Here is a 15,932-nt window from a genome sequence, read left to right as displayed (position 1 = left end):
AACACTAAAATTAATGGCAACAGGACTTGCAGACAGAGCAGCACAGGTAGCCTCATGCGGCATTTAATGGTGTTGATTACACTAGTGATGAACACACACGCCTCACTAACAAGGACACAGTCATTAAGTTGAAATAAGCAAACTGCAAAGTGCTGTACAATTAAGACTTAGAATAATTATGAGAAGTTGAGAACAACAATACAAAATGTTTTTTTGCACAGAGCCCCATAATGTTAATAATACATCTGAACATTTGAATATAATATCTGAAATGAAAAACAACCAAAAATAAAAAGATACACACTCATAATGCCATTCTAATGCTTCTGTGATCACAGAATGATAATATCAGATCATAAATATAGCGAGGAAATAAGTGCTAATGGGGAAGAGGAGGGAGAGATATTTTTCAGAGAGCAAATAAAAGGGAAAAATGAGAGAAAACCATTTGGTGGGAAGATGAAAATGGGAGATATTTCTCAAATGAGTTTCCACTCTGCAGATGGAGATAATAAAGTGACAGCCCTATTTGTTTCTGTAGCCAAGCTTGACAGCTTGATATCATCCACGATTGCAGAGCATGGGAGGTGACAAGACTGATGTGTTTTGCATGTGTATCGAAATACGGTTCTCACCTTGTGTGCGACGCATCTTGCTGGTCTGCATGAAACCCAGTAAGGTAATGAGGTCTTCGATGATGCGGAAGTACTGGGACCCAGAGGAGCTGCAGGAGTGAATAGTCACAGCTACAAGCATCTGCTGGATGTCACACACCAGGAGTTTGTAGTCATTCAGGGGAATACTACAGAGGGAGGACAAGGAAAACAAGAAAATATGAAGCACAGGAAGTCAGTCTACCACTCACATGTGCCAGATCAACCAACAATAAGAGGATTAATGATTTAATTCTTGGCTCAAAGGTTCAACACAAACGTGCTATGAACCCGTGGAGATGTCTGAATGAATCATTCCCTGTTCTGGCAGTCGTACCCGTTCTCCATGCCATTGAGGGTAGACAGGGTGTTAAAGAGCACGTAGAGCAGTCCGTGGTCTAGCAGGATGTCTGCCAGCTTGGGGCAGGCATTGATGAGCTGCAGGAGCATACACAGGATGTTGTGCACCAAAGAGTTCTCATACAGAGAGTTCTCAATAAGACCCAACACTGGGATGATACAGCGCTTTCTGAAGGGTGAGAGATTTTCCATTTCCTCCAGGTCCAGACTAAAGAGAAACACGAGAAAGAACAATGTGGCACAACATGAAGAATATGTTTGCATCCAACATTATTCATACGGCAGACAATTCTATACATATTAATGTGCAATCATGCGCCTGTGGTGCAGTGGATGTTATGTACTCACTCTTCCTCCAGGCCCACCGGCCGTCCAAACAGCATCTCCAAGAAGCATTCAAGGAGCCCCTGGCTGCCTTGGTGGATGTATAGTTGGTTGGCCAGCAGTGAGAAACCGTGATTCTTCAGAAACTTCTCCTTTTGCTCCTTAAGAGCTCTGGTGAAATAGGCGTCCAGCAGCTGGGTGGGAGAAGCAGAATAAATTACGCCTGTCAGTACAGAGGAGTACAGCGCCAGTGTTATCCCTCAGCCTCATAGAGGCATCCGTGGTATTACGACAATCCTCCTGTTTGTTTTATTAACAGCTGTTGCACCCTTTCACCTCTGACAATTGGGTTGTAGCACTGCCCCTATGCTCCACAGGAACCACATGTGTGTTGGCATTTAGGAGGGATATGCACAAAAAAATTTGGATTAATTGTTGGAAAATATAGTGGGCTGAATGCAAGGTTTTTCCCAAAGAGCCACTATTTACAAGTAATTTATGATTAACAAAAGAAAATGTGTAGTGAAGTTTCAGTGTGCAAACCTTTTAGCTGCAATAACCACCTAGTTTATAAAATTCTTAAAAATACACAAAAGTAAAACAAAAGGCTATTCAGTGACACATTTGTGATTTGGAGTTTTGATGGGATTTGTAAGCATTAAGGAAAAAAGTAGTGTTCGGCCTGTCCAAGCTGTTCCCAGCTTTCTAAAAGCTCAGTGTGAGGTATCTCGGGGGAAAAAGTGCTTGCTGCAAAGCATAAAATACAAAACTAATGTGTAACTACAGCTTGTTGGAATGGCAATGAGCTCACACATCCTACAGCCCGTAACAGTATTTTGCAGAAGATACTGGGATGAAAATGAACTCCTGGTGCAGAATCAGACCCCCCTCTGCTTTACAGTACATCAGACTCTCTAAGGAGAAACCAACCTTCATGACTCCTTGCTGGATGAGCGGTGATGAGTGATTGACCAGGACGATGAGGGCCTCTGTCTGGATGAGTTTGTCCATCACCTCCTCAAGCATGAGGTCAGGCAACAGCAGCAAGATGCCCCTCAGAAGATCATAGAGCCCACAGCAGATCAGCACCAGGCAATCCTCTGTGCTGGACCTAAGAAACACACCAAGACGAATGTTACTGCACATGAACGGCTACACCAACCAAATAACACTAAGAAAGTCAAGTACAGACAGAGTGTTGAATTTAATATAACAAGGAGGAATAAGCTGAATCTATCACGGAAGTACAAATCGTTGTCATAGTTGGCTGGGGATTATTACTCTGAGCACATGCTTTATGAAGATTATGCAAATCCCGACTCTGGTCATTATCAGATGCGAGACGTTTCTGGTGATACATTCAGAGCTAAACCCACGTGCACGTGGATTTAGATAAACTGTTGCTCACTGCAGCTTGGCCACAGTTTGTTATGGGCTGCATAAACATAATTACTTATGATAATGAGCGCTTAAAACATCCCGAGTGTTTTTTTATTTATTTATTCATTCACAGTATATCAAGCTGCCATGTTAAAGAGAACTACATACCTGTCATTGGACTCAGTCTTGCTGTGAGCCCTCTCATAGCCAGGAGAGTAGGTGTAACTTTCCCAGTCTTCAGGTATGGAGCTCCGGTCAGCAGCTGTGGGCCACCGGCTGATTGTCAGCGAGCCATTTGTAGCTGGGAAGGCCAGACCCAGACTAGCAAGATTGCTGTGGCTCCTCTGGAAGGATGGGATGCCTTTCAGGCTGTCAGGTCGGCGTGGCGCCTCGTCCATGACCCACTCGAACCTGTCCTCGGACTCTGCCACCCCAACGCTCCCGTCTGCCAGGCTGTCGACCTCTGCTGCCTCATCCCGCTCCTCCTCCACACTGATGGATGGTGTGCGCGGGGTTGCTCCCTCGCCCGCGTCTTTGTCCTCACATATCGTCTTGGCAGACTCACAGCTGCTGAGGAGCTGCTCATCACCTCCGCCCTTTTTGAGCGTCTCTGTGCTTCCGAGAGCCTGATGAGTGGCGAGGGACGCCCCGTTACCTTCGGCTGCCTCGTTTGAGCTACTGCGTCCGAGCCGAGGCGTCAGCAGAGGCGAAGAGTACGGAGACGGCCCCAGACTAGGGGCACGTAATGACTGATCATCACCTCCATGATCAAGGGAAGAAGCATGGAGATGGCCTGGAAAACACAAGAGACTCATTGAGTATTTGCAAATGCTTCAATTAAAGGCTGCAGAGCACCTTATTTGTATGCACGCATAGTATACAACACTTAAAGTGCAAATACAAATACTCAGAGACCAGCGGGCTGCGGCGAACAACATAATGCGTCCTTGTTTAAACAGGACTAGGAAATTAAATCTATCCCCTTATAGCTGAGTTGATCACAAAGTATTGTAGGAATTACTCATGTGCTTGCTAAAGTTTAACTAAAATAAAATATAAATCAAAAAGAAACACCGTGATTGCAAAATGGGGCTCTTAAAGTAAAACCAGGAATAATAAATGCTCAGTCAAAAGAGGTAAAACGATAGAGTAATTAGATATGTTGAATTTATATCACAAAGTATTACAAAGAGAGGCTCTAATAGACTTACATCAAGCTGAGGTTATTTCAAGTCTTTTTAAAAGCTAAAAGCAGAGGAGGATGGGAGGGAGAGTTATAATGACCTAATGCTCATGCATCAGCTTTTTCCCACAAGTAATGATGTTTACATTAAGTTCTTAAAATAAAACTTTTGAGACCAATTCATCACAGAGTGAGGGGGAAAAACCCAACGTAATCAGGCTGATACAGCACTAAACATGTTAAACAAATTTCCTTTGTTAGAGGCACATACTCTCATAAAAGCACTGCTGAGCTTTCGATTTATAATATCATTCAAAGCAACAACCTGAGGTCTGTATTTAATTATCTGCTGTGTTAGGGTACTGGGAGTGCATTAAGGTTGGTGTTTAGTTGGAGCAGCTGTACCGTCATGAGGAGCATCGGCAAAAGCAGTCGGGGAGAGCGACACCACAGAGCTGCTGGCAGACTTTCCTCCGCTGTTGGAGTGTCTTAGGTACATAATGGACTGCACCTTCTCCTGGTACAGCTTCCCATCTGACAGAGAAACATCAAAGGAACATGGCACATTAGCTTAATGGATCTTTGATATGGAGCTGGTGCGCTCAGCTGTAACCGCTTCCTCACCTATATGCAGTGAGAAGTAGAAGGTGGATGGAGTGTGGCAGACGTAGGTGTTGGTAGGTGGGTGCACTGCCATCAGGAAGTTATAGATCAGTTTTAGCAGATCCATGTCAGGAGGAGACCCGAGTACTTCCTGGATGATTTTGATGAATGACAAAGACACCTCCTGTGGGATCGCCGTGAGATGCTCATCCCGATGTTCCTTAAAACAAACACGATATTTAAAATAAAAAGGAAGGAAGAGGGAAGGGAATGTGAAGCAGCTCTGTGGCAGCGACCTACCTGTAATACCTGACAGGTGAGCAGGAAGCGATGCACTACTTCAGCCTTGAGGAACTGACGGATGTTAAAGACCTGATGAGGGTGGTGAACCCTGATGAGGATCTCTAAGGCAGCGAGCAGCGTCTCCCACACTCCGCACTGACACAAACAGTAAATGACACCATATGACGGCTGAGACAGTAAAACAGTTCTGGAAAGAATCCTCACGGACTCTTTGATTTTAAAAAATGTCGTCTGCAGCACAAAAACTGCAGGAATAACCACTAACTGATGCTTTCTCCGAAAACATTTGATTCACCAGAAGATAAAACCTTAAAGCGCTTCAGAGGCTGCGGGGATTTTGTGGGAGAACTAAAATCAGTGACTATGGCCACTAGAGTTAATGTATGAATTTCTAAGAAGCTCATCATTTAGCTGATAATGTTTTAAGCTTTCTGTCTGTTCAGGAGAGGATATCAATAACAATAAATAAATAAATAAATGAACAGACCCTGAAAAAACCAGAAACGCTGAGATTCACAAAAGTCATTCAGAAAAAAAGACAACTTTCCTTCTTTTCTTTACAACTGTACCTTCAGGTGTGATGAGAAAATGAATGATTAGATCTTGAACAAACTGCATTAGAAATGCAGCTCATTTGAAGTATCCTCACAGTAATGAATGTGTGATTGCTCATCTTCACCTGCTTAGTTTTTCATGTTTTGTCTGCCTTTGTTAGACACAGTGTCCTTCAAAAACATCATACATTATTTATTTATGCTCTACTTATTTCCACCGAGGAGAGTGGAGATGATGAGTTGTTATTAAGGAGGAGAGAGGCTTTCTGGATGTTTACATTACAGATATCCTCGCACGAAGGGCGATGGACTTTAACTTGATGTAATGTTACAGTTTCTTTTTGATGTAAATGATAAATGATAAAAACTGTTCTTAAGAAAATATATGTGTGCAAATACATGGATGTTGCTTTTGGACGTGATGGACCTGACCAAAACGATGTAATTGAATTAGACGGTGTGCCATAGTTACATTTAATTGTAATGCAGTCTTTACCTCCGCCTTGGCCCAGATCTTCCAATCCAACAGAATGTCTGAGAGAAGCCTTAAATCCTGAACCACGGCCACAGACTCCGCGTCCAAATGGAACTGACCGTCTTCTCCGAGGATGAGGATGGGTCCACTGCAACACCCATCGAGTAAAGTCTAGGAAGAAAAATCGTGGCCGTCAGAAACGCAACGACTTCTGTAGAGTTTCTGTGATAATAACTCACAGGGCGCCGTTCACTCTCATCAGAAACACACCTCAACATATTGATAATCTCTAGTTCTGAATCTCAAGCAGGAAGAAAATCAATACATTCTCCATGAAATATTTGGAGTGCTTATCACTCAGTCAACTCAGTCAAAACTAATTCCATTTACTCCACGAGCAGCCCTGTCTGTATCGATCAAAGAATATCATTTGTGACCAGATTCACTGCAGTGGTCATAAATCTTGCAGTCCTTTATGTCTCTGGTACATTTTGTTACTTGAAGACAGAAGCTTGCAGCCTTGCACTCAGTTAAAACATTAAGATGCAGGTTAACAATGTAACTACCCCAGTTTAAGAAAGGTACCAGAATTAGATTTCTTTTACAGCATGAAGTGAAAGGTACAAATGGAAACTATCAACAACTGTAGCACAGCGTGTTCCTTTTATATAGGAATGATCATGGGAATTTAATGCCACTAATCAGTGCAGTTCTATGCTATACAATACAGGATGAGAAAGCCTAAAGTGACAAATGCAATCAGAGTTGCTGTGTTACTCTGCAGGAGCTCAGTGTTTCATCAAGTCAGACACAATGCATTTCAGCCAGAGCCATTACACAGCTCAATTACAGACACAGCCAGAGGGTCAAGTAACAGCAGGGTCACCAACACCGGCTCAGAGAGGAACCAGTGTGTCGGGCCAGATCAGATTCATGGCCCCCCAAAAATCAAATAAATAGAGGATATATTTTACTGTGCAGATCAGCTGAGGCTGCAGGGACAGAAGACAAGAGTTCAAGGTGTGACTCACTTTCAACATGTGATATCCTACGATGCATTTGGGCTTGATGAGGACCTGATGGATCATGGAGTAACCATGGTAACAGTCCATTTCGTGGATGCGGTGTTGGTTAAATTTGGACAGCGACAGCAGCACTTGCAGGGCCAGAGCCTGGGTCTTCTCACAGTCACTGAGCTCCACTGTCTGGACACAACGGTGCCAGAGGAGGCGAAGGGGGGGAAAACAAAACAGAGTGAACATGAGGGCCTGCTGTGGCCACTGAGATCTCACAGAAGCACAAAATAATGTCAAATGCTTTCTTTATGAATGAAACTGAACTAATGGGCACCTCATCAGTTGGCCTGGAATATAATTAATCAAATACAAAAATTCTCCAAAGTCATTCAAGAGCCTTCTTTCTCCTACATACTGCAATCAAATTGCATACATATTATATATAGGCTTTGCCCTTCACATTTAACCCTTTACTTATTTTGGGTCTCTTTAAATAATCATAACTCTGTTACAGTTTGTGTCAGAAAGAAACCCCAACTGGTTTCGGAAAGAAGAGAAGATGAGCTTTATGGAGATATTTGGTGTATAACGGTAGCACAAAGCATTCACGAGATACTGCTGTGTGCACACAGACAGAAAAATCAGGTTCTAGATTTTACCATATGTGCCTCACATTACTGTAACTCCTCAACTATTTTGGGCTAGAGAGAAAATTCAAATAGTTCTTGAAAGCTGAGAATTATGTAGCAATTTTAAAGCCAAAATTACAAAATAAGTCCAGGCAGCCTGTATGACACTTGGGTGAGAAAGGGTTAAATCATCCCACCTGTGCAAAGAGGAAGACAAAAGTTCCAGTTCCTCCGATCTTGTGCAGGACACTCTGCAGGCCGTGGGTTTCGGTGGGGAGCAGAGCTCTGAGAGCACTGGACTCCAGGGAAACACTTTGCACCTCTTTGGAGCTGAAGGGCCGCTGGGTAACCACAGTCTTTGCTTGACCTTTCAGTCTGATTACAGGCTCATAAATTGTGTAGACTCTCGGACTGCTGGGGGCGTACACGACCGCCAGGCTCTCCTGTGCAGAAACCAACGCACACAATTATCTTTTTTGGGAAAAAAGTAATATCTTAAGATAAGATAACCTTTATTAAGATAACCTTTATTAGTCCCACACGTGGGAAATTTGTTGATAATTGATTTAGGATATTAGATATAAAGTAATTTTAAAAATAAATAAATAAGGAGCCAAAATGTCCTCAAATAGGGTTCAAATGTACACCAGGGCAAGGGTTGTTAGATTTAACAGTAAGTTACAAAAAAATGGCCAAACATTTATTCTTATCATCTTGGCTTTTCTTTTTATAGCTATTAGCTAAAAATGAGCTATTATCAACAAAGCAATTCCCACTTAATGGGAGAAAAACTATTTTCAGTCTGACTAAAATAACTGCAGCTTAACTATAATAGTTGTTTTTCCCCATTTGGGACAAATTACTTCCTACCATGCAGTATCATTAATGACAGCTAATTGGAACAGCACATAACTCATACACCGTGAAATGAAACAATAAATGAGACATAGGGGGGATTTGCCACGCTAACAGAGCACTTGAATCACCCTGCATAAGTAGAGGGGTCGGCGGCGGGCATTGCAGGAATTGAATGAGAGATGAACAAACACGGCAACATTTTTTTTTCTGGCTTCATTTCATAATTACACTTTTTGTGACACGGCTGATGTTTTAATGCCTCGTGTTAAAAAAAAAAGAGAAGAGAAAAAAAGAGAGACTTACGACCAAAGTTGTTGTGTCTACATCCTTGCTCTTCATTAAAATCTCTCTCACGTGCTCACACTTCAGACCTTCCTGGGTGACAAACTTGGAGAATGTTACACTGGGTTTGCCATACTTGCAGGGCATGATCGAGGTGAGATCTGGTCCACTCGTGTACAGGTAGAAGGCCTCCTCAGATCCTATTCTAGACCCTGAGAAGAGGCATGCAAACATCTATTATTATTTGACTTAGGAAAAGGGAATATCCTCTCTCTTAAGGAATATCTTTGTGTGTTTGTGCAATCCAGAAGCTGTAAAATTGATTTGTGAGAAATCCAAACTAAAGGCTGAATGAACTCAAAGAGTTAATGATTTATATGATTCCACTAATACGCTGCAAATTAATAACACATGAGCTGATGCAATGCAAGACTCCCGAGGTGTCCTGGTCAACTTTTTTTTCTTGATACTTTCAGTCCTGCTTTTCAAAGAAGAACCTGCTACACACAATGAATTCCAACCACAGCGGAGAGGCCAAGCTTGTCTAAACACATCAGTTGGGCTCATAGGTCGAGAGCGCCTAGATGCAAGGCTTTCACAGCCAATTAGAGGTAACCAGAGAAGTATTCAGTAAGCCTCCCGAGAGAATGCTGAGAATCCACAGCACGCCACACATCACACCACGCGCAGCCTTCTACAGCTGCATACGCTTTTAAAATACAAATGCATCACAAAGCATTTCTACAGTTTCTACTGCTTTGTAAAAGTGAAGGTGATAATCAATGTGCCACCAGAGAGCAGCACTGAGGGCAGTTAAACAATTAAAACGGACTGCAGTGCGCATGTCTAAGTATGATATTACAGACACGATCTTCAGTTCAGTTTAACAGGAGCCCTACCGTTGAAGAGTAGCACAGTGCCCATGTTCCAGCGTGTTCCCATCTCCTCTGAGGATGGCACACAGTGGCCCAACATGCAGAAGGTTTTGTTGCTGTCAGATGATAAACTGGACTTTCTGGGTAGGGTGTAATCCAAAGAAACTTCACACTTCCTACAGAAAATGGCAGTTTGGACTGAATTTTAATTATTTATCAAACCATGCGAGCCAAACGACAGCTTACATTTCGGTCAGTTTTCCTCACCAGATGCCAGACACCCAGACGACCACGCGGCCGTGGACGTTCTTCTTTCCCTCCGGCTGCTGGCTGTAAGTGAGGGCAAGGTGTTGCCACTGGCCCCCACTGAACAGGCCCTCAGCTGAGTCTGCTTGTGCCAACAGGCCTGCTTTTATCTCATCGTTGGGGTCTATACAAATCCTGAGGAAAAGAAATATATTAGAATACTTAAAGTCCAAGAAAATCTGAATACTTAAAAAAACAGCACTTCATTCTTTTGACACTACTTTGAGACTGCACTCCTTGGAGCTCACCTAAAAGTGAGAGAGCCTGTAGAGAAGTCTGCCCACACTTGAAGCATCAGTGCCTTGGAGCCCATGGATAGAATATGAATGAGTCCTTCCTCTAGCAATCTTGTCCCTGCCTGAGATGACGCATGGTGCAACTCAGCTGCAGGAGGGTTACTTTCTTCTGGAAAACAATAATCAGAGAATGTCAAAAACGATTCGTGTTCATGGGCATCATGCACAAAGGATTCTTAGTAAAGGAGTTCTGCCTCACCCCTGTTTTTGTCCCCGTCCTTCGCTCCCTGCTCGGCCACCCTCAGCCATATAGAGGTACTGAAGCCGCTGGCCATATGGGGCCAGCAGTTCTGTCCAACTAAGGGCAGGTGGAGAGGGGCGATGTGCCAGGGAGAGGTGCGCAGGTGGCTCGGTTGGTACTCAGCTTCTCCCTCCCTACGGCCTGGAGACAGCTTGCTCTTCCAGAGCAAACCAACACTTTTCCCTCCGGCGGCACAGTTCTGTCTGGAGCTGGGGGAAAACACTCCCGGAGTCGAAGCCCCAAGGATTATCGGAAAACTCAGAAAGTGTAGAGGTTCGATGTTCATGTTGGCTTCGACAATTTGTAAGATGCCCTTCAGTAAAATCTCCTGGGAGGTAACAAAGTAAATGTGAAGTTAGGGGAACTGTTTTAAATTTGATGCAAAAACACTTAAATCTGGGCTTTTTTGTAACCCTAAACTTAAAGCTGTTTTCAGCTGCTCTCTTATTCACAAGGAGTTGCCACAATGGGTAGCCCCACATATTTGATAGTGCCGATTTTCACAGCGGGTGTCCTGACACACCCAATAAAGAGATATGTCCCCTTTAAAAAAAACAAAACAAAACCAAGCCCCCCCATAAAAGCTAATACACTAAGAAATGTAACTGATTTATCTGTGATCCATAATAAACCTGCAGAATATTGATAAAGAACCAGCAAACAAACCATGAAGAATGCAGATGAATACAGCTAAGCACAAAGAGTTGTGTGTTATCCGCACAGATGACAAAATTAACTTGCCTTGCAAGTTGTTAAAAATAAATCCTTCCTGTCTGCTCTCATAGACGTCTGAATTCCAATTAAATGCAGACGTGTGTTAATAAGTACTAGTATTACATCTGTTCTGCACACTTTGGTGTTAATTGTATACAGAATGAAGCTACCTAAGGGAGCATTATGTGTTGATACATTTTAAAGCGGCAAGAAGTGAGAAGAGAGGCTGACAGCACGGTGTGTTAAAAATAGATTCTTGTTCCTGCTTTAAAACAAGCAAAAGCATGCAGGCACTGAGAACAAGAAGACATCAGTGTCAGGCATCACGAGTGCAAGCAAACAGCACACTGTTGAGTGACTGATAGGAGATGGCTATTTACAGTAGGTGGGGTCTTCTCCAGGAAGAGGCGACTCAATAGAGCAAGTTCCTCAGCTGTGATCCTCTGGCTCACCATGGCAACCAGCAGCTCCACAAGCACAGTCTGGCAATCTGAATGTAGACCAATGAAGAGCAGATTACATAAAGAGTTATCATCGCATTTTGGCAGGCATCAGAATAATTTCTTACCACAGAAAATAGATGATTTTTCTTAAGCTTTCTCAATAATTGTGAATGTAATCTATGTTGTATTTGAACTTTTAGCCATTAGAAATTGGCTGACAAAATATCCCAAGGACAAAAATCCTCCCCAACACCACAGAGAGCAAACACTTATCTTGTTTTTCCTTTAGATTTTGGACATCATGATATTATAATGTTAAATAAGATCAACTTAAGTTCCAAAGAAGCCCACCGGGTAAGACTGACTAAGAACTACTAAAGGTACCTATGATAAAACATGACACTGAGCCCAGGGGACCCAGCTGAAATGTCAGAAGCAGAAAAAATCTCAGGAAAACAGCAAACTGAGAGGGCTCCCCTCCTCCTGAGACGTCACACATGAAAAATATGTGTTTAGATCAGATAAGACAGAAAAAAAATAAAGCAGGATGAAGAACAAACCTGTGAACGAGTGGTTTGTTTGACTGAGAATGTTGTGAAAGCCAGACAGGATAGTTTTGACTCCTCCCTGTGAAAACAGGAACAAAGCAGTCAGTCATTTTCTTCAGACCACAGCTGAGTAGTAAAGTAAGACAAATACGGGAGGTGGTTAAGTGTAGCACAAAGAGGAAACTGTGGTTGGCGGGACCTGGTCATAGAGGAGAGCAGCATTGTGGTGATTGGCGTGTACTGCACTGAGCAGGCTGTGAAACACATGACTCAGAACCTCCAGGTCTGGGGAGCCAGAGGCAAGTAGCTGCAACTCCATCGTACAGATCTCTGGGAACAGGAGCGCGCCTCGCCCGGGCCTGTCTGCCACTGCTACAAACTCATGCAATGCGGCTGGCTCCACCTTCAAACCTAAGAAACCCAACAGAAGAAGATCAGAGACACAAACAAGAGATTGGCACGCACTGCCTGCCTTGCTAAAGCACAGGCACAATATGCCACCCTCTGCTCCTTGAACAGCACCATGATTCAAAGGCATTCCCTCTCTTGGGTTCTTGGAGGTAGAGCATAAAAATGAATTTGCCTCAGTTCTGTGCTCAGCTGCAGAGCTGCCTCGTGTTTTCAAGGAAAGCAGTCCAGCAGGCTCTCACACGGCTCCTAGAAACTCCTTTTAATTAAAGAAGCTTGGTTGTCTTCCTGTGCACCGCTACACGCTTTGTTACAATCTACCACACACGCATCCAGTCACATATTGCTAGCAGTAAATATAAACTAAAAGCCACGTACCAACTGTCATACCCGTCTGCCTTGATAGTGCATTATACTGATGCTTGTGTTTGGTCTGTGGTTAAATTTAATTGCAGGAAGTCTACAGTATGCATTTCACATCACTTTTCGCTATGTTTATGGTCTTTATCCTTTCAATTAACCTCAAACTAATAAACACAAGGATCTGGAGCAGTGTAAACGCCGCTAAGAGACCAGGAAATGTGAGGAGGCAGCAGCTACAGGAGCCAATTTGGACAAAACGAGAACAGCCTGAGGAGAGAAATTCTGGAATAAACATTTTTATTATTAAATATTAGAAATAATTTTGAATTGCTGTAATGCTAGATTAAAAAAAATACAGGAAAAAGGATCAAGTTTTAATTGAGTGTGAAAAAAGGAACAGTCATTGGTGCTTGTGCTCAGTTACCTAAGTTGAGCTATGTACCATTGAAAAAGGATTTTCAGTGGAAATAAGTGGTTTGATTTTACAGAAACACGAGATAAGGCTAATTACCAAATAAATAGCACTGCATTGTGAAGTTGGTTTGCTCAATATGACTCAAGGTTAAAGATTCTGTTTCTCATGACATAAGAGTTTTCCAGGAAGCTAAAATTTCCATCTGATGAAGACTTTAAGTCACAGGATCTAGCTCATGAGACCAAAAGAATTTAGTTGCCTGCAGTTGTAAAACGTAAAACAATGACTTTATTCTGAGGAGATGAAGCAAAAATAGTGTAATCGGGCCGTGTCTTTAACCTGCAAGCGGTGAAACAGAGCTGACACAAGAGGTTAAACGCATTTTCTGCCTTGTCATATGCATGAATTAAAAACTAGCCACCGTTTATTGCTTCACATCCTTCACAGCACACCAAAGGAGGATGTTGTTTTTTTTCTTTATTATAGAAGTAACTGTCTGTATGTGCATTTGCACTGAAAAAAAGAGCATCCAGTGAATGCACAGAACTCCAGAAAGGACTAATCATTCAGCAAAAAGACCGATTAAACAGTTAACAGTGTGAGAAACAAGGTTTCCCAAGACTCAAAACAAGCAGGTTTAGAGGTTATAACGGTCCCATGACCTCTCAATCCAGCGAGGTTAGTCTGTTGTTGTTATAGCCAATAAAAACAAGATGCAGAGAAGACAAACATCTGAAGTAAAAATGATTTATAGCGTTCAGAAAATAAACTGAAAAATGAATAGGCAGTGAAAAGTAATAAGACTCATATAAGTGTGAACTGCAACCAGCCTCAGTAACAATATCTGAAGTGGTTTGGTATGTGCAGCAGCTATGGATCCTTGAGGAGGAGTAAGTGAGAATAAAAGCATGCGTGTGTGTGGTAGTGTGGCAGTAAGTGTGGACCTACCCTCTTCCTGCTTGGCCATGTCCTCTGGGTTGCTTTCGCTGTCAGCGTCGTAGCCCTCCTCCTCCCCTGGGGGCTTGCCGCCGCAGCTCTGCACCTCGTCCACCTCCTCAGACAGATCGCCCGCTGGGGCCGCCCCCTCCGCCAACACCTGGAGCTTCTGGCAAGAAGAGAGTGAAAGAGCAAGTGAGGCAGAAGAGGAGGTAGGAATAAGAAGAAGAAAAAAAAAAAATCATGAATTTCAATCCCATACACTCCAAGTTCAACGGCTGGTTAACTTTCAAGCACTTAAGATAAGATTGCTTTCATAAGAGCTTACCCAATGCTGCTTTAAAAAAAAAAAAATTAAAAAAAAAAAATTCCTTGATCGAGTATTTTTAGGGTAAAATGTAAAAGGCATGACATGGAGTGTCATGCCTGATGCGGCGAATCGACTGCCCTCAAAACGGGGGAAAAAGAAAGTACAAGATTTTTAGTCATAAGACAAATATCAGCTGACCTGCAAGGCGCTCACACAGCTCCAGTTCCTCGACATGAACAGTTATCATATGTGCATGTAGGCAAACACACACACACGTAAACTGACAAACTAAACCATTTCCTGGTTCAAAGAGGCTTTTTGCATCACACACCTCTATTCCTTCGAAACTAATATGAGGCTGCTTTTATATTTAATTGTGGGTGAACATTTTAAAAGACTGGTCTAAATCAGTGGACAAACTTTGCGGTGGAAGACTAATCTCGGTGCTTCAAGCACATACTTGTAATGGTTAAGCGAACATCACAGTCTGCCAGTGCTCACTGAGAAAGAACTAAGCTCTTAGGAAATAGGTAAATCTATTATATAAAAAGCCAAATCCTCCTGTGTTGGAACAGGCTTAGTCAGACAGGCATTTTAAGACTTGAAGAAAACACGGCTGAGAGACATGAGACAGTTACTTTCAGTCATGTAAGTGTGGACGGCTTCTTTTCGTTTGTGTTTGCCTTATTTATGGAATAAATGAAAAAACAGATTCATGTCTCTTGCGAATCTTAAATAACGCTTTACAAAGCCTGCACTGATAGTGGCACTGCTAAGGAGGTGAGAGTTTGTAGAGGCCCATCTGTACTGAGCAAATGAGAAATTGTCAACATGTGTGAAGATAACTGATTGAATTAAAAAATGTTTTCAATATGTTAATTAAACTAAGTCTGTCTGAAGAGCTGACAGCAGAGTGTAAAATCCACTAAAACAAAGAAACATCAGCAGCATGCTGGGTTTTAAAATGAGGCTGCATCCGCTGCTGGCTCCACACAAAGGCTACAATTATTTACGTTCACCGTTTCTGTTGTTGTACATCAGGCTGATAACAGCAGCTTAGCAACATAGTGCGAGTGGCCTTACACGGCAGTACTGATGCTTGATAACACTTGGGTGGAAAATGGTTTTCCTCTCATTGTACGCTTGCCTCTTAAATAAACACCACTGCTCATTATATTTTACCACGGTGCTCAAACACACGCTGTAGATGCACAGATACTTCACTCTGCAGACAAAAGAGGCAGCAAAAAGAAACATACAATTTTCACTCGTGTTTGCACTGCATGTTATTGTCCGTCTGACTGGTTAATAGTGGCTGCTGGTGGGAGATGATGAGTTAATAACATGGGGGTCACACACAAGAAAATGCAGTTGTTTCTGATCACACAGGCTCTCAACTCTCTCTCTAGTTCTCAGCCCTGCCTGAAACCTTTGAAGGCATTTGCCCTTTTGTTTTG

The 15,932-nt window shown here is 42.7% G+C and overlaps 1 protein-coding gene across 5 annotated transcripts in view; it reads right to left on the bottom strand.

Annotated features, from left to right (window-relative positions):
* Positions 1-15,932, bottom strand: part of lyst (lysosomal trafficking regulator) — a 60,153-nt gene that overhangs the window by 12,085 nt on the left and 32,136 nt on the right. For 4 of the 5 annotated variants that reach the window (XM_082557761.1, XM_082557759.1, XM_082557760.1 and 1 more), the window contains 20 exons: positions 14,178-14,334; positions 12,243-12,454; positions 12,056-12,122; positions 11,433-11,542; positions 10,297-10,666; positions 10,050-10,206; positions 9,763-9,936; positions 9,520-9,671; positions 8,642-8,832; positions 7,678-7,923; positions 6,867-7,040; positions 5,857-6,006; positions 4,804-4,941; positions 4,525-4,723; positions 4,306-4,434; positions 2,886-3,510; positions 2,268-2,448; positions 1,362-1,531; positions 991-1,221; positions 636-802 (listed from right to left, as the gene is read on the bottom strand). In XM_082557761.1, the coding sequence (XP_082413887.1) occupies positions 636-802; positions 991-1,221; positions 1,362-1,531; positions 2,268-2,448; positions 2,886-3,510; positions 4,306-4,434; positions 4,525-4,723; positions 4,804-4,941; positions 5,857-6,006; positions 6,867-7,040; positions 7,678-7,923; positions 8,642-8,832; positions 9,520-9,671; positions 9,763-9,936; positions 10,050-10,206; positions 10,297-10,666; positions 11,433-11,542; positions 12,056-12,122; positions 12,243-12,454; positions 14,178-14,334 (4,000 nt within the window). The remainder of the gene's footprint in view (positions 1-635; positions 803-990; positions 1,222-1,361; positions 1,532-2,267; positions 2,449-2,885; positions 3,511-4,305; positions 4,435-4,524; positions 4,724-4,803; positions 4,942-5,856; positions 6,007-6,866; positions 7,041-7,677; positions 7,924-8,641; positions 8,833-9,519; positions 9,672-9,762; positions 9,937-10,049; positions 10,207-10,296; positions 10,667-11,432; positions 11,543-12,055; positions 12,123-12,242; positions 12,455-14,177; positions 14,335-15,932) is intronic. The other variant, XM_082557762.1, reaches the window with a different exon arrangement.

Source organism: Aulonocara stuartgranti (assembly GCF_965226115.1).
Source record: "Aulonocara stuartgranti genome assembly, chromosome: 13".
NCBI lineage: Eukaryota > Metazoa > Chordata > Actinopteri > Cichliformes > Cichlidae > Aulonocara > Aulonocara stuartgranti.
Note: the sequence above shows the minus strand (reverse complement) of the source record. Positions and strands in the feature narration are given on the sequence as shown.